This window comes from Notamacropus eugenii, chromosome 5 (assembly GCF_028372415.1).
Source record: "Notamacropus eugenii isolate mMacEug1 chromosome 5, mMacEug1.pri_v2, whole genome shotgun sequence".
In the NCBI taxonomy this organism is placed as follows: domain Eukaryota; kingdom Metazoa; phylum Chordata; class Mammalia; order Diprotodontia; family Macropodidae; genus Notamacropus; species Notamacropus eugenii.
Window position 1 is genome coordinate 17,361,871 of NC_092876.1, and position 19,274 is coordinate 17,381,144.

A 19,274-nucleotide genomic window follows, 5' to 3' on the forward strand; every position below is an offset into this window, starting at 1 on the left:
GGGCAAGCCTCCCTGAGGTTTACTTTTATCCACAATTAGCACCTCTTTGGTTCTCCTTCTGCTCTTTCCTTCTTCCTCCACCATACCCCTTCTCATTGTGTTCCATGGAATCCCTGCTTTGCCATGCCTTCAAGACCTCTTCCTCACCCTGGATCACCTCTTTTCTAATTTGGCCAGACTAAAGAGGTCCTTGAATGGCAGCAGTACCATGACCTTACCCTCCTCAGACTTTGACTCATCAGAACTGGGCACACATTCAACCCAGTCAAACACTTGGAACACATGTTCCCATCCTTTCCCCCTCAGAACTGTCAAACTCTAAGAGAAATTAATGGTGAAACTGATTCAGAATTGACCACAATGACCCTTTAACAGAATGGAATTTGATCCAGGCATGCAGGCTATGATGCTATATGAACCAGTGAGTGTCTACAGAGCCTAGTTGGTATCTGTAGATTGAAAGTAGCTCTTCAAGGGCTGCTTACTTGCCTTCAAATCACAAGCAGAGAGTGTTGGTGGTGTTGTGAACTGATCCAACCATAACAGAGAAAAGTTCGAAACTATGTCCAAAGGGCAATTAAACTGTGCATACCCTTTAATCCAGTGATAACACTACTAGGTCTGTAACCAAAGAGATGAGAAAAATGGGGAAAGCTTTTGTTCTGATTCTGCTTTCATACGATCACTAATATGAAAATACGTTCAACATGATGGTACCTGTACAGCCTTTATCAGATTGCTTGCTTGCTTTGGGAGGGGCAGGAGAAGGGAGGGAGGGAGAAAAATTTGGAACTCAAAATCTAACAAAAATGAATATTAAAAACTCTCTTTCTATGTAATTAGAAAAATATAATTAATTGGAAGAAAACAATTTTTAAAACCTTGAAAAAAGGCTGGGGGAGAATCTATTCGCACAAAATTATTTACAGCAACTCTTTTTGTCATGGCAAAGAATTACAAATTGAGGGGATAACCATCAATTAAAGAAAGACTAAATAAGCTGTAGTGTATGAGTGTGATACTGTGCTATAAGAATTGATAAGCAGGCAGATTTCAGAAAAAAAAACTAGAAAGATTTAGATGAATAGATGCAAGGTGAAATGACCAGAACCAGAAGAACACTGTATACCATTTACAACAATAACATACAATGATCAGCTGTGAATGACTCAGACATTTTCAGCTATACAATGGTCCAAAAAAATACGTGAAGGACTTATACTGAAAAATTCTATCTCCCTCCAGATAAAAAATAGAGAGAATAAATACAAAGCAAAGGATACATTTAAAAATATTTTTCTTTCTTTTTTGTGTGTTTTCTTTCACAACAAGACTAATATGGAAATGTGTTTTAGATGACTGCACATGTATAACATATCAAATTGCTTGCCTTCTCAATGAGGATGGAGGGGAAGGAGGGAAAGAGAAATTTGGGGGTTCTAAATTTTAAGAAACAAAACTTAAAATTGTTTTACGTGCAATTGAGGGAAAATAAAGTACTAAATTTTTTATATTGGTAGTTGTTATATAAGCTGAATTAAACTGTACAAATCAATATGTAATGTATAGTGATTAATTGGTACCGAATAAGCAAATGCATACAAGAGAGATTCAGAGTAAAGTTACACTGGAATATAATTTTGAAATGAAAGGAGATGGACTTGAGAAAAATAGGAAGAGTAAAGTGAAGTGTGCAATGAGAGTAAAAAGGAAAAATCAGTTCTGAAGTTAATACTCAAAGTCTTGTGGTGGTAGTGGTTGTGTTTCTCCAACATTCTCAAAGAGGACCATGACATCAAGATGATGACATGATTTGCAGTTGACTTTGATTTGAGTGAGGGAGGGCTGTGCAAAGTCACCAACCTCACTTTCTTCTTCTGAGCCATCTAGGTCCAGTGGCCTGATATTCATCAGGATTACCGGAGATGGCCCAGGATACAATGGGAGACCCCTGGCCATGTTAGGCTAAGATGTTATGAGATTCACACTTTGAGTGAGATATACCCATTCAATAAATAGGCCTCTTTAAGCAGTTACTCAAGGGATGGCCCCTTTAATGAAAAAAAAATCAAACTGGGAGAGGAAGACCCTCAGGATTCCTGGGTAAAAGAGAAACAATTACTATTTAGTATTTAAATTCACTCTGTTCTATGTGCGTGGGGACTTGTTGCACAGTTTATGAGATCCAGAGTGAATTAGGTTTGAGGCTTGATCTTTGAGCAAGAAATGTAGCCAGTAAACCCAGTGGAAAAAGGCAAGTTTTGGGGATGGAGTGTACCTTCCTCTGGGTAGAACACAGGAGGAAGAGGAGGAGATGTCATGGTCCGCTTTGAGAACGAAAGGCAAACACAACCTGTGAGGCAAAGTCTAATGTAAGCCTGGGGTCAGTGGGAGGAGCCACAAGAGAGAAGTTTGAGCAAATAGAGATAAGGATAGAACATTAAAGGAACATGGAGTCTCCTTACACTGACAGTGTGAGTGGAAGGTAACATGAAGTTAAAGGTTTGGAGTTTTGGAGAGAGGTTTGAGCAAGTTTTCCTTTATGTTATTGAAGTGAGAAGAATATGAAAAAAAGGATTTGAAGAAAGGCCTGTTCTCAATTTCAGTCAGAAAATAAACATTTTATCAAGTTCTAATATTTAGCAAATGTAAACTATTGAAATAAATTTTGCAACATGGAACTAGTTGAGTGTAGCATACTAAAAGTTTTCCTTTGAATGATCATTGGGATGGATCACAATCTGTAGAGTTTAATGGACTCCAAAAAGAGATGGATGGGAATATGAGACTGCCAATTTGCCTTTGAAAGTGAACTAACTGAAAACAGTAACCTATAAAATTTCAGGTGTTAGCCACTAATGACACTTGGGAAAACTGAGATTTTTAATATATCCATTTGCAATTTTAAATCCAGATCTGATTTAGCTGAAATTTGTCCTGAAACTAAATCATAACATTTTCTCATTTACAATGAGATATCGGGGATTAGTATAGTTCTAAAAATTTAAAGCAAAGTGCAGTCACTATTTGGTAGTGAGGTCATATGCTTAGAAACTGCATGGATCAGAAAAAGCTGGATTCAAATCCAGTCTCAGACATGCATTCACTGTGTGATCTTGAGCAAATCTGTTTGTCTCAGTTTCTTCGTCTGTAAAATGGGATATTATTAACACCTACCTTCCAGGTTCTTTTCAGGAAAAAAAAATGAGACAGCAATTGTAAAGTGCTTAGCACAGTGGTAGAATATTTGAACTACTTTATATATCCTAGCTGCTATTATTTTTTTAAGTGTAATTCTATGGGGCAGCTAGCTGATAAAGTAGATATGGTGTTATGCTTGGAGTCAGGAAGATTTCAGTTGAAATCTGGCTTCAGACACTACCTGTATGACCCTGAGCAAATCACTTAACCCCATTTAGTACATTAGTAAAATGGTTTGGAGAAGGATGTGGCAAACGACTTATGTATCTTTCTCAAGAAAACCCAAAATGGGGTCACAAACTGGAAAAGTGAAACGACAATTGTGACTACTACAGTACTACTTCTTCTTCTACTATTATGACTATGGCTATGACTGCTATTACTACTACTCCATACTGGCTTTTGAATGCACTTAGTATAGAATGTCAAATTGATGGATGATGATTTTTTATACAAGAGGATTCAGAATTGCATTCAAATGAATTGATATTATTTGATGGGCCAAAGAAATTGTGTTACACTTTTTAAATGAATAATATTGTCTATTTACTGTTAAGCTTCTAGCTCTTCTCGTATTGTGATTTAGGGAAAATCATTGTATGAGAAACACTTTTCCAGTGAAAAGTGATACCCAGGGAGTATTGCACTTGTATCATTAGAAAGCAACTTCTCTTGATCTGGAAGCAGCAAGATTATGAATTGAGCTGATAAAGAATGTATTCACATATTTGAAACTATTAAGTATTTATTTTCCATTTTTGCCAATTTTGTTTTAAAATAAACAATAATAATTAGCTACTTGGGGTAAAGAAAGCATTACAGATCTCTGAAGTTGTTATTTGTAAAGTTTCTTGGGACTTTCCATACAGGTAGAGTCAAAAGATCTTATGAACCCTGTGACAGAACCTTAAAATAATGATGTGGTTCGATGCGGAACTGAAGCCACATCTAGATAAAGTGAGATAACTTACAAGTTTGCTTATAGTAAAGAGTGAATCTGATTTTAAAAGTTGTTTTGCTGTTGTTTATGCAAATTATGGAAGTGACCCTGAATAGTATGGATTGGAAGTTACATCTATGGAAGAAATGAAATCTATCTATAGTCATTTGAAAAAATGTTCTGAATAACTATTAATTAGAGAAACAAAAATTAAGAAGACTCTGAGATACCACTTCACACTTATTGGATTGGCTAACATGACAGAAAAAGAAAATGATGAATGTCAGAGGGAATATGGGAAAATTGACACACTGATCCATTGTGGATGAAGTTGTGAAATAATCCATCCATTCTGGAGAGCAATTTGGAACTACAACCAAAGGGCTATAAAAACTGTGTGTATTCTTTGTTCCCCAATACCACCACTAGGTCGTATCCCAAAGAGATAAAAGGGGGACCTGCTTGTACAAAATATTGATAACTGCTCTTTCTACTGGCAAAGAATTAGAAAATGAGAGGATACCCATTAATTGGGCACCACAAAGAGAACTGCTATAAACATTTTGGAACTTCTAGGTTATTTTCCTTTTTCCCTAGTTATCTTTATAAGTAGAACAAGTAGTGGTATTGCTGGGAAAAAGGGTATAGGTACTTTAATAAACCTTTGAGTATAATTTCATATTGTTCCACTAAAATGGTTGGATAAGTTCACAATTCCACCAACAATGAATTAATGTCCCAATTTTTCAACAACCTCTCCAACATTTGTCACTTTCCCCTTCTATCATTTTAGCCAATGTGGTAAGCATAAAAATTGTTGTAGCGTCATATATAATCCATTCTGCTGTCAGTTTTCATTTTATGGGTGAACTCATGTCATTTGCATTGAAAGTTATGATTATTCTCTGGGAATTTCCCTCCACTCTAATTTTACTATTTTTCTTCTCAGTATTCTCTTTTTTAGTTTATCCCTCTTACCTTATCTTCTCCCCTTCCCTTTTTACTGCTTATTTAACCACCCCTTTAGAATTCCCTCCCTTATCTTGTCTCCACACCCTCCTAAAGTAATTCTTTTTAAAAGTCTCTCCCTCCCACCACTTATCCCCCAGTTTTATAACCTCTCTGGAAGCTCAGAAGACTTCTAAAAATTTTCAGATATAAACATTGTTGCCTCTACAATCCAGATGAGAATAAGGTTCCAATACCACCAGTCCTCCACCCCTACCTGCTTCCTTTCTATTAATTCTTTCTCTAAAAGCCCATTTATGTGAAGTAATTTCTCCTTTTAAGATTTTCCTTTCTCACTTTATTTTTCCTGAGAAGTTTTTTTGGTTATATTTTCTTTCACCACATGACTATTATGGAAATGTTTTTCATAACTACACATATAAACCTTATCAAATTTCTAGCCTTGTCAGTGGAAGGTGGGGAGAAGAGAAGAAAGCAGAGAATTTGGAACTCAAAGTTTGAAAAAATGAATGTTAAAAACTATTTTTACATGTAACTGGGGAAAAATAAAGCACTAAACAAATTGTTGTTAGAAAAGGATTCTTCCTTCAGCCTCTTTATGTTGTGCACATACAGGTTTTGAGTAAAGACAGAAAGATCAAGGCATATATAAAAATTGAAATTCTCTGAACTTTCAAGTCAATTTTCAGATTGTAATTTGATGTTCTTCTTATATCTCTGTTCTTAATACACTGAGGTTCAGGCTGATTTTCACTACATGAATGAGTTATTAGAAAACCAAATTTTTGAGATAATCCCAAATTGTATCATGTGTTGTCACTGGCAGATTTTACCAATGTTACCTAGAGGATTTCTGTAGGTGACCTGAAACCAAGGAGGATCTGATAGATGAAGATCCCTTAGAGCTACCTTGACAATAAGGACTACTTCAAAATTTTCAAGAGAAAATGTTTCTAGGGACCAGAAAACTACACGTGACAATGAAAACTTAAAATAAAATCTGTTGATAAAATGGACATTGAGGTTACCAGGAACAAGAAGATATGATATTATCGATAATCATTATTGTATTAGTTTGTCTTTCATGTATCATAGTGTTTATGTTTCCCTGGGAAAAGGAAATATCCTCATTCCTTTTGCTTATTCATCAATTATCACTTCCTCCTGCAACTTTGGGTCATCTGAAAACCTGTCTTGTTTTTATTAGTCTCAATTTATGAAAACCTGAATCACAGAATAAGAGTGTTAACTGCTTTTAAAAAGGAAGTTTGAGCTTCCTAAGTGATTTGGTCATTTGTCAGCAACCCTAGCTAACAGGTGAGACCTGGTAATAAGAGTATGACCTCAATCTATGACCATGATCCAGGTCAAAACCAGCCAAGCCAACTTTGTGTATCCATATCCACTTGAGATGCAGCATGGGTACCTTAGGCCTTGCCATAGGAGCATGATCAAACCTTCTTCACCTATAAGAAAAGGAGAAATGGGCTAGCTTCGGCGTCAAGCTATTTGTAAGGATCATGCCAGTGTTAAGAAGAGCAAAAACCTTAAAACTGGCTCTCAGGGAGCTATCTTACTCTGAATTTCAGACTCTTATAGCTGAGCTCTAGGGAGTACGGTCAATTACCCCTCCTACTTTCTGCCATTGGCATTTCTTAAGAGGAAAGACATGGATGACAGTAACCCTTGAGATCCAGGATCTCACTTCTAGTACCCCATGTCTAAAGAACTAGTGAAACAGGAAAAACATCCAGTACGATCTGAGTAATGAGTACCCCCCCCCCCAAGGTAAAGGAGAATGTTCCAAGCCATGTAAGGTGAAGAGAAAATGGGTCCAATATGGGCATCTGAATCAAAAGCAAGGAGAGAGGAGGAAAGACCACCGGCCAAGGTATAAAAACCTAGTCCTGACCACATTAATATGAAATTGCTTCAGACACCCCAGTCAGGAAAAAAGAGATGTATAGAGACACACTGTGATCCATGGCTGTACTGGAGCTACATCCTGATAAAGCAGATTATTAAATTTCCAGTGTGAGCATTTATACTTTGGAAATCAGCAAAGGCTCCAATTAGTGATTTAATTACTGGATGTCTGTACTTCAGAAACCTATGGGGAAACTGTTAATGATTTCAATTAAATTTAAGTGTGTCATGTTTACTTTTTAGAGAGCTCATTGTTAAATACTATCACACTCCTAGATATCCCTCACAACTCTGATCTCCTATATCTATAGCTAGGACAGGAAGATAATCTCCCTGTCTTATTTTATTCAGAACCTGACCCCAGAGTCTAATGAAAAAGAGCAGGGAAAGGAGGTAAATGAGAAATCAGGAAGCCATACTTAAACTCAACTCCAGGAAATAGCAAATGCACTGAAGAGTAACTGTCAGCTAAGGACTAATTCTCATTGTTCCTGGCTACTGGGAACTTTCCCATAGAAGGGTGATGAATGTGACACAGCTAGGTTCACAAACAGAGAACTTGGTTGCCTGGGGTCCCTTGAGTTAAACTCAATCAATCAAACTTTTATTAGGAAGGTGACAGACATTGTTCTAGATGATGAGAAAGCAAAGACAAAAATGAAACATTCCCTGCCCTCAAAGAGCTTACCTTTTATCAGGTGAAAGAAAATATGCATGTTAGCAGTACATGTAAGCACACATACACACAATACACATGTGGTATGTATATATACTTATGTGCATATATTATGTAAATACATTCCTATGTACATATGCATGTATAAATATACATATTGCATTGTGTTTACATATATGTATATATGTATAATTAGGAAAATGAAGGAGTATGGCAGGTAGATAGAGATCAGGAAATTCTCCATATAAAAGAACATGATGAAAAGAGGCAAAGACAAGAGAGGATTCTGGGAAGATGGCATAGCTCAGAAAATTTTAGCTCTCCAAAAAGACAGAGCATCACTTCAGAGCAATAGAAATAAACCCAGGGTAAAGGAGTTGTCCTCCTAAGACAATTTGAGAAAACCCCAAGAAAAATCTGTCTTCCAGGTTTGGTCTGAGTGAAGTACGAACAGGTTGACTCTGAAGAATCAACAAACAACAAGCCTTGGGAGCAGCTGGCTTGAGAGGCAGCCTCAGCATTAGAAACTTTCCTCTCCCAGACAGTGTAGGGGTCTGATAGTTGAGTAGAAGATTAAAGGACCTTCCCCTGGGGAGGGACACTAAGCACAGCTCTGCTTACCAGACATGTACCAAGCTGTGATTGTGGGGGGAAGGATCTAGTGCACACATGGTGAATGCAGTAGGGAAAGCCAGAGACCCTGCAGGCTGTGGGCAATTTCAGGAGAGCTGTGTTCCTGGTTTCAGTTCCAGGACAAAGAGGACAGTTGCTGTTTGCAGCCATCATAGAGACCACAAGGAGCAAGATCATTTCTGGGACAGTGTGACTAGGGGCCCTAGCTGTGGCTTGGAAGAGGAGAGGAGAGCCCAAGATTAGGCCCTAAGACACATGTCAGAAAATTATAGTAGGAAGGACCTGAGGCTTAGAGCATCATTCCCCACACCTCAGGACTACAACTTGATTACACTGATAACTGCTAAAAACAAAGTAAAATGAAAAATACTTAACTAATTAAAATGAGTAAGCAAAGGAACAAGACCCCAACCATAGATAGTTATTATGGGAATAGAGAATATTTAGGTTCATATTCAGAGGAAGATAATGGAGCTAAAAAGCCACTCCTTTTTCAATGAGAAATGTCAAATAGTCCCAAGCACAAGAAGAATTCTTGGAAGAACTTTTAAAAAATTCTTTAAAAATAAAATAAGAGAAATCAAGGAAAAATAGGAAAGGAATTATAGCAATTTAAGAAAATCAAGAAAATTATGAAAAGAAAATCAACCAACTAAAAACAGAGAATCAAAAACTTAATGAAGAAAATAATTCATTGAAAACTAGAATTGGGCAAACAGAAGTTAACATATTCTAAAACATCACAAAATTATAAATAAAATCAAAAGAAAAATAGAAGAGAAAGTGAAACATCTCATCCAAAAAACAACCAATCTGGAAAAGAGATTGAGGAGAAATACCCTAAGAATTGTCTGACTACTTGAAAATTTTGATAAAAAAGAGTCTCGATATAATGTTATAAGAAATTATTGAGGAAAATTGCCCTGAAGGAATATCCTAGCCAAGTTCCAAAGTTTCCAGATTAAAGAGAAATTATTGGAAGCAACAAAAAAACAATTTAAATATCATGAAACGATAACAAGGATAACACAAGACCTAGTAGCTACTATATTGGAGTACCACAGGTCTTGGAATATTAGATCTAGTAAAGAAAAGAACTAGGGTTGTAACAAAGGGTAATTTACCTAGCAAACTTAAATACAATTCTGAATGGGACAAAAAATGGACATTTGATGAACTCAAAGACTTTCAAATTTCTGTGACAAAAGTCCCAGAACTTAAGGGAAATTTTGGCATGTAACATCCAGGAGAAATATAAAGTGAACATGAAAGACCAATTATAAGATATTCACTAAGGTTAAATTGTTTACTTCATATATGCGAAAATAGTAGCAGTACTCTTATGATTTTCATCATTATTTAGATAGTTTGAAAGAAAGCTGTGGGCTGAGCTGAGTATGATGAGGTGAATCTAAGAAAAGAAAACAGTGTCAGGAGAGATAAAAAGGCATAATTATTTCATACAAATGAGACATAAAAGCTAGTAGGGAGAAGGTGCTGGAACCTTGCTCTCATCAGAAATGGATTAAAGCAGGAACTAGATAGATAGATAAAAAGTCTTCTAAATTCAGAAAGAAATGATGGCAAGGGGATAAGGTCGAGGAAGAAGGCAAGGGAGGGACTGTTAGAGGGATGAGTGGGTTAAAGAATAGAAGGGCAACGTGGTGGATAGAAATGTATCTTCTGTGGTGCATGTCAGCTACTCAGTGCTGATAGAGCCAACTGATCAGTGAAAAGGACATGATCCCAGAGAGATGGGCTGAACACTTCCATAGTGTTCTCAATAGACCATCATCAATCAATGCTGAGGCCACTGACTATTTACCACAAGTTGAAGTCAATCCCGCCCTAGCTGAATCTCCAACTGAAAAAGAGGTGTTTAATCTCATTAGGCTCTTTTCATGTGGCAAAGTACCTGTTGCTAATTCATTCCAGCTGAGATTTACAAGGTAGGGGGTCTATTGCTCATACAAAAGCTGACTGAAATATTCCAGGTTACATGGCAAGAGGAGGTTACCTCCCAGGAGTTCAAGAATGCCTCTATTTGTCTCTCTCTATAAAGGTAAAGGAAATAGATTGTCCTGTGACAGTCGGGGGGAGTGGGGGTCTCTTAGTCATTGCTGGCAAGAATCTTACCAGAGTCCTCCTTAATAGACTGATCTTTCACCTGCAAAGATGGTCATCTACCTGAGAGACAGTGGGACTTCAAAAAGGGTCAAGGAACAGTTGATAGGGTGTTTGTGGCCCAACAATTCCAGGAGCAGAACAAACAACTGTACGCAACTTTTGTAGATCTGACCAAGGCCTTTGATACCATTAGCCATGAGGGCTTATGGAAAATTATGTCAAAATTTGGTTGCCTGGAGAAGTTCATCAGCACTGCACATAGATTTCATGATAGCATGTTGGTTCTGTTCTAGATAACGGACAATGCTCTCATGACATCCTAGTCACTGATGGAGTGAAAAAAAACTGTGTGCTTGCTTCTATGCTTTTTAGCATGATGTTTTCAAATGCTTTCAAAGAGGATAAACATGGCATCAAAGTCAGCTACTGTACTGATGGTAAATTCTTCAACTTGGAAAGGCTGCAAGCCAAGACCAAAGTGGAGGGAGTATTGGTGCATGATTTTCTATTTGCAGATGATTGTGCACTCAATGCAGCCTCTGAAATTGAGATCCAACAAAGTATGGATCAGGTCTCTGCTGCTTGTTCTAATTTTGACTGAACAATTAACGCAAAGAAAACACAGGTTCTCCATCAGTCTCTACCACACCATCCATACGTGGAATCTTCTATTACAGCAAAGAGAGAAGTTTTGAATGCTATGTTCATTTCCCTTGGCAGTATACTTTCTAGGGATGTGCACATTGATAATGAGGTTGACTCGTGCATTTCCAGAGCTAGATCTGTGTTTGAGACGCTCCAAAGGAAAGAATGGGAAAGAAAAAATATTAGACTGACTACTAAACTGAAGGTCTACTGAGCCATTGTGCTGTCCTCATTGATGTTTGCCAGGGAAACCTGGACAGTCTAGCAGCACCATCTCAAGAAATTGAATTGCTTCTATCTGCACTATCTTAGGAAGATTTTGAACATAACCTGGCAGGATGAGGTACCAGACATTGAGTCCCTTATTCAAACTAAGCTGCCAAGCCTTCCCACTCTGCTTCAGAGAGCGCAACTCCGATTGACTGCTGATGTTGTCCAAATGCAAAAAGTACACTTGCCAAAAACACTGCTTTATGGAGAACTCACACGGAACAAGCATTCACATAGGGGTCATAAGAAGTGATACAAGGACACTTGCAAGATCTCCCTTAAGAACTTTGGAATTGACTGTGCAATGTGGGAGACATGGGCACAGGACCACTCAGCATGATGGGCCCACATCAAAAAAGGTGCTCTGCTCTATGAGCAAAGCAGAATTGAAACAGCTCAAAGGAAATGCAGGATGCACAAATTTAAAGTATCCACACCAAATGTTCATACAGACTATTTCTGCCTAACCTGTGGTACAGTATTTCAAGCTTGTATTGATCTGTTCATCCACAGTCAAACATATTGAAATTTGACTCTACCACAGTGATGTAATTTTGATCCTCTTTGAGGATGAAGGACAACAACCAGAAGTAAAGCAGAAGAATGAGGAAAGATAGGGTAAATAGGATGAGAAGAATAATGAGGGAAAATAGGAAGGAGGAAAACACACAAATAATTGTAGTTTAGGATGTGAATGGGATGAATTTAGCCATAAAACCAAAATGTATAGCAGATTTAAAATTTGAATTCAACAATATGTTGCTTTGAGGAAACATTATGAAAATGAGAGATACACACAAAAAATAAAGGGCAAGAGTAGAAGATAGTATGTAAAAAAAAGCAAGGATAGTAATCATAAGCTCAGGCCAAGTTAAAGTTAGAATGGATTTAATCAAAACTGGAAAATAGAGAAACTATACTATGTAGTTTAGCAAGGTCATCCAATATTGTTTTAGACCATTTAAACTGCATAGAGAGCATAAAATACTTGAATGTATGCCTGCCAAAACAGACATAGTAACAATATGAACATAAACTTAAAACACTTTTTTTACAAATCAACTCAGATTTAAATAATTTAAATCACAAATAAACTAACATTTACAGTTCATGAGTAAGGAAAGCCAATATAATTTTAAAATAACAATTTTATCTAACTAATCCGTTTTTTTAATGTTATACCAATTAAATTATTAAAAGCTATTTTACTGAGTTAGATAATTAATAACAAAGTTCATTTGGAAGAACAAAAGGTCAGAAATTTCAAAAAACAAGGAAAAAAGATACTAAGGAAGTAAGTTCAGCAATATCAGACATTAAACTATATGATAAGGTGAGAGTGCTGTTGAAGTGTAAAAAGGATAATTTTGATTATTTTAAATTAAAATTGTGTCATATAAATAAAACCTGTGTAGCCAAGGATAGAAGGAATGCAGAACATTGGGGAAAAACTTTTCATAGATATTCTCTCAGATAGGATGTCATTGGGTTGGAATATTGCTGTGGTGTAGGAAATGATGAACTGAGTGATTTAGAAAAATTTAGGAAGACTTGGTCCATGAAGGAAGATGCTTTCCAACTTCAGAAAAAACAGATGATAGGAGGAAATAAGCATAGTACAGTCTTACATGTACATATATGAGTGTCTATGTCTATGTCTATAGATAAATTGAGAGATAGGTATATATATATATCCATCCTTAATTTTAATCCTCCTTAGGGTGCCAGTGGGGGGGAAAGGGAAAAATAAAGTTAAAAGTGCACAGAAGAAAACAAAATAAAACCAAAAATGAAGGAAAGAAAAACTGGGTACCTTTGAAAATATTTTTTTAATGGAAATTCATTTTTTTTCTATTGAATCCTCTCTTATACTCAGTCTACTGTATATATGGCAATGCTTTATTTCTTTTTCTCATTTTGTACTTAAGTTTAAATTTTAAAAAAATTAAAAGAATGAAAACACAGGGAACCAAAGGGTAATAGGACTTCTGGACCTCAAATTGCATTATTGAGCAGTAGTCATCTATACATGTAGTGTTGGTTTAAAAATAGAGAGAAAAAGGTCAGTGGGATTACCTGGGCCAGGGAGAGTCAGAAAATAGGAAGCTTAGCAACGAGGTGTTTGACAAATCAGATGAATTAAATTACTTAGGAAAAATCTTATTGATAATGAATGAAGAAGAATGGAAAGCAATCTGACAGAAATTAGGCTTAGACCAACCCTTCACATTATATTCAATAATCCATTCTAAAGGGATGTGTGACCTTACACAAGAAGAAGCTTATATAGTCCCAGTTATGGGCAGGAAATGTCTTTATTGGAAAAAAGGGATAGAAACACAAAGATAAGAGAGCTAACATTGATTAATGAAGACAAAAGGCTTATGAATAAACAAATTTAATGCGAGTAGGATAAGAAAGGAAGTAATCAAATGGGGAAAACATTTTTGCATCAAATTTCTCTGCTAAGAGTTTGATAGATAAGATACATAAATATACATATATGTATACAAAAATATGTACTCATGCAAGTGAGTGGACATACATGCATATACATATATACAAATATATATAAATACATCCTTTCTCCTAGAGAATTATTACTATGTTTGTGTCTACAAGTAGGCCACTGACAAGAAAAAAGTCCCTACATACACTTAAATATTATAGCAACACTTTGTATGAGAGAAGAGTCAAAAACAAAATAGATGTCCTTCATTTAAGGAATGGTAAAAAAAAAATGTGGTATGTGAATATGAGAGAATATAGCTGTGCCATAAGACATAAGGAATGTGATGTACATAGAGAAGCACAAAAAGATCTTCATGAACTGATGCAGAACACAATCAGCAGAGCAAGCAATGTAAACATAATGATGACATACACAGATAAAATTTTTACAGATGAATCTTGCACAGTTATAAAATATAAGAAAGTCTTGAAAGAAGAGACATAAGAAGACAGGTCCATCCCACCCTTTCACAGATGTGGGAGATCTATAAGCGTTATAAAATGCATTTTATAAAATGTATTTATACATGCACATTTATAACAATATAAAATGCTTGTTATAAAATGTATTTTCAGACTTTTTTCATTGTGTTGCTGAGTTATGCTGATTTTTCCCTCTTCATTTTCATTTGCAGAATTATGATTTGTTGTATAGAATGGCTGTCTTGAAGAGGAAAGAGACAGACTCTGCTGGGGGAAGTGGTGATGTAAAAAAATAAAAGACCAACAAAAACTCATTTTTAAAAATAGAGTAATACTAGATACAAAAATGCCATTATTCGGTGAACATTTGACATGGAGCCTTGCACAAGGATTCCAGTGAAAGAGTAAAAAAAAAGGAAGAGGTCAATGGCATTGTGCAGCAAGAAATCATTCAAGATTGCTCAGAACCATACTTCATTCAAATAAAAATTTTCTTTACTTACTGGGCTTCAGTAGAGACTGGGGATAACTTCTGTATGCAAAGTATTCCGCAGAACTAAGTTACAAATATTCAGTGTGGTATTTTCTAAACATTCCTCCCATAAGAAAGGGACCACCAAAGGGAATCAATACTTAAATAGAAGTGGAACATAGATAATGTTGGGGGAGGAGGAAAGAAGGAAAGGTTGAGAAAGGCTGTCATTTATTCAGAGGGTTTTTTTCAAAAACTTAACAGCAGAGTTAGAAGTTTCATAAATGCTAAATGGATAAAAAATCAAGGGCCATTTTTTGTTTGTCATCAAATTGAAAATTTTTCTCTGTCAGTTTTCTGGGATGATAGAACATTAGCCTTAGATAAACTCATCAGATTATACAAATGGAACCTGTAACTATTAGATAGCTAATATCAGTCCACCCCTGAGGGTCTTTAACATGAAAGTTGGCTCCTGCTGAAGAACATGACCATAAAAGGCATGTGTTTGCACCAATTCCAAGGAAACTGCTTCTTGAACCCTAACCTTTACTGAAGAGAATAGGTTGATTCCTCAGAAGGTATACTTCCTTAATCTAGCCTTCTCTAAGGGAGGAAAAATTTCCAAGGCAATACCAGCTTCAAGAGTTGCCTTATGAGTAACTATGAGTTTGAGATTTCCTGTTCCAAGCCAATGTTTTTTATCAATGAATATGATTTCTTGAGAGTTCTAGCTCAGATGGCAGTGTAAAAGCAAATAGAAGAAACTAGCTTATTTCATATGTACTTTAACAATTACTGAAAATAATATACCATATTTTTTAATGGTAAAGAAATTAAAAGAAGACTAATATGTTCCTCCAAATAGCTTCTTCCACAAATGCACAAAAAGACTTCCCTAAAATCCAGTGATGAAAAAGAGGGCCCACCAGGAAGCCAGCATGAGCTCAGGCATAAACATAGGAAAACAATGCCAGTGTCCCAATGTAGGAAGCCCCAAAGTAGCAAAAGACAACAACAATGCCATGACTGGGGATAGTCAACCAAAAACCCGGGACCAAGGACTAGTCTTCTTCCATACTTGCTGTAGAAAGAAATGCTTATTTTGAAGTGAGACAAGCTCTTCTTTTATGCTACATTTATTCTACATTCATTGTGAATGGATAACTCCCTAATGGAGCAGACAAATTTGCTCAGACAAATGCAAGGCTATTTGTGTCTTGTTCCCAATTCAAATTTCCCCCTTTGTTTCCCATTGGCTAGATGCAAATTCCTGCACAAAATCTTCCATGTTCTTCTCCTTGATATTTCCCCCCTCAAACAACTCATTAAAGTATGCATACAAGCTTCTAACCTTTTCCTTAATCAATAGCTTGCTTCTGCTAAGTCACCACCCCAATTAGAACCAGTCACCTTTGATTTGCATCCTGCTATCATTCCTCAAAAGCTGGGAGTGGTTATTAATCCTGAGGAAATAGAATTCTTTCTTTTTTTCTCACAATTCTTTCCTTTTTCTTTTGTTCAAATTCTGTTTCCATATATTTCTTACATCATAGTTATTCGTTCCTCACTCCCTTCCTCATATGAATTCTTCTCCTCATCCATATCATCTTTAGATGGAGATAATAAATATGGGAAGGGGGAGAAGTTGACTGACACATTGACCAATCAAAGGAGGCAGTCCCTTTTGTAAGTACAGATACAGGGACCCAAAAGAAAAGGTAAAGCAATAAATTGTCTATTTAAAAGTCTCATCTCATACATCAGTCTAGGGAGGTGGAGCAGAGGGGAAATATCATCTGACGAAGTTCGCTGGTCTGGACACTCTTCCACCCATCCCAGCAGAGCATCACAGCATCTTAGCATGTTCTTGTCATCTTCTTATAGGAATCCATGTTTTTCTGTCCATTCTCCTACAAAACTGATCTTGACATAATTTGAAATCATCATGCAACCTTTATGTCTCTACTCATTAGAACCCAGTTTTTTATACTTTACATTAATCCATTATTCATTCCCCCATCAGAAGGATGAGATTTTCCTAACAACAGGCTCTAATACATACATAAATACACTGAGTACTCAATTTTAACACAGTACAAATCAAGTCATAAAACAATTCCAGTTTCTGGTGATGTTATGCTTGTTTTAAAGCATTCACAAGATAGATGACAAGCCATTTTTCTTTTAATATTAACTAATTGTATTAAGTATGATATTAACTAATATCATACTGGATAATTGTAAAAGTATGCTATTAGCTAAATAGCAGAATAATACCCCAAGTTCACAAGCTCTTCACCTAATTGCCTCCATATCATTATGAAGCATTAAAAGTCCCTAACTGATAACAGAAATATGTACTAGTAATAGATGTCAGGGCTAAATAGTTAGTTGTTGTTTGGCCTAAAGTCCTAAACCAAATAGCTCAATCTTATATTTATATCTTACTATAGTAACTTTAGATGTTCCAGTACAATCTATTACTTAATGGATTTGCTATTGTGCTTACAAAAGTTTTGATAGTAGAAATTTGCCATTTAAAGAGTGGGGACATAACAAAAGAAGGGAACAACATTTTCCTAACTTCATGGAAATTCCAGGCAGAAGAAGTCAATTCCAGTTATTGCATTGAGCCAGGCTTAAAGTATTCCAAGTGTCACAGTGTGGAAATTGAGTCAGGAGAATCCTACCTCACTTCATGCAGAATAGTGGTTCCCCCAAACTTCCCATGAGAACACCCTCTGCACTTCATTAGGTGCATCCCATATGGTTGTTGGCATCATGTGTCAGTAGTTCAACAGCATTTCTTGATAATCAAACCTGGAGTCACACTCAGAATAACAGTTAACAATCCAATAAAGTCTTGAATAGCAAGTTCGAATAATGAGTTTCAGGTGTGACGATAATCTCACATTGCTTAGGGAACATCTTTAAAGCAAGCCAGAAGTAGTTTGCTTGTGTTTCCACTCTTGTGCTAGTTCCTGATTAAATAACAACATAAAATCAAATTTCCCATTTCTCCCCATAAAACTTTCTAGATCTTTGGGTACCACAGAACACACAGTATAAATATAATAGTAACAAATTTTGAATGAAGTTAACTTTTCCATCAATGAAAAAATATTCCACAAGTTACAACCCTGTAAGAAAATTGCACTGAAATTTTTCCCCAAACTGAAGATGTCTGTAATTTGGTTTCAATAATTAATAAAATAACAGCTGGGTCCTTCAGTCAGTTGTACCGATGCCCAATTATTCTTACATTATTCTGAAACTTTTAAGGACTTTATTCCATACAGACATACATCTTTATTACTTTTCCAATGACCTAATTATTCTCATACAAGAGTACCAATTTACCAACTGCTTCAACGAAAACAGAAAATTTTCAAGTACTTACATTATGCTTCCAACAGCTAATCAGTAGAGATCATTTCTATACATGTGCAAATTCTCAGCCAACCAAGTTCCTTCCTTGGGATCTCCATCTATGAAAGTTTACCCATTTGAAACTTGAAAAAAACCTACTGCCACTCAGGGACATCATGCTATGATTAATATGTTAAGACCACAACTTTAAGAGAGCAGGCTTACCCAGGTTTTGAGGGAGTCTAGTTTCTAATTTTGAGGTGCTTAGGTCTTGCTTCCAGGCTTTCCAGACCCAGGGGTTCAGGGTCATTTCCTGTGGGGCCCTCACTTGTAGCTGCTGCTCCTTCCCTTTTGCCAGGTAGGCAAAGGTAAATCTCTCTCTCTATTTAATCCAATCTGGGATAAATAGAAAAACCCCGAGACTGTTGGCAATCTTCCTGGCTAAGGAGGAGAGAGTGGGGGAAGGGTATGACAAAATTGTAAGGATGCTGTTTCAAGGCTCATTACTCAATCTCAAAACTTCCAGAGAATGTTAAGTGGTCTTGAGTCATTCCACCTATTTTACCTCTACCTTTAAAAAACTTAGAGTGGAGCACTGATTAAGACTAATGTCCTTTCTTGGGGTACTTAGAACATGAAGCAATGATTCTGTTTCTCTCAAAGCACCCATTTAAAGACAATCTGAGGACATTGATGATGATACAAACAGTGCCCTAAGGGCACTTTCCTAGTTTATTCTCTAACCTGAAGGCATCTTTCCCCTTATCCTAAAACACCACACGACTTTCCCCCAATACTGGACCATAAAATTCTTGTCTCCTATCCCATCATCCAACTTCATTCCCCATAAAGCCTCTATATAAGCATAACTTCCCAAATGTCAAGGTCTCACCCAGAAACTCAGAAAATTCACAGTAGATTTGGACATAATTTGTCACCAATATCAAATTACTACAACAAATTGGCTTTCAAATAGAAATTTAATAGGTCTTCTAAAAATTATACAAAAGATTTTGCAAAACATATCTTCATAAAAATATTTCCCTTTCTTAAAACCAGCTTTTGATGCTATTAAACCCTAAATACCACAAAGTTCCTAAATTCTCTGG

The 19,274-nt window shown here is 36.3% G+C and overlaps 1 protein-coding gene across 2 annotated transcripts in view; it reads right to left on the reverse strand.

The window, feature by feature from the left end:
- LOC140503520 (uncharacterized) overlaps positions 1-18,589 on the reverse strand; it is a 38,745-nt gene extending 20,156 nt beyond the window's left edge. For both annotated transcript variants that reach the window (XM_072607581.1, XM_072607580.1), the window contains exons 1-2: positions 18,391-18,589; positions 18,197-18,284 (exon numbers count right to left, since the gene is read on the reverse strand). In XM_072607581.1, coding sequence (XP_072463682.1) covers positions 18,197-18,198 — 2 coding nt within the window. In that variant the 5' untranslated portion in view covers positions 18,199-18,284; positions 18,391-18,589. The remainder of the gene's footprint in view (positions 1-18,196; positions 18,285-18,390) is intronic.
- Positions 18,590-19,274: the final 685 nt, after the last annotated feature.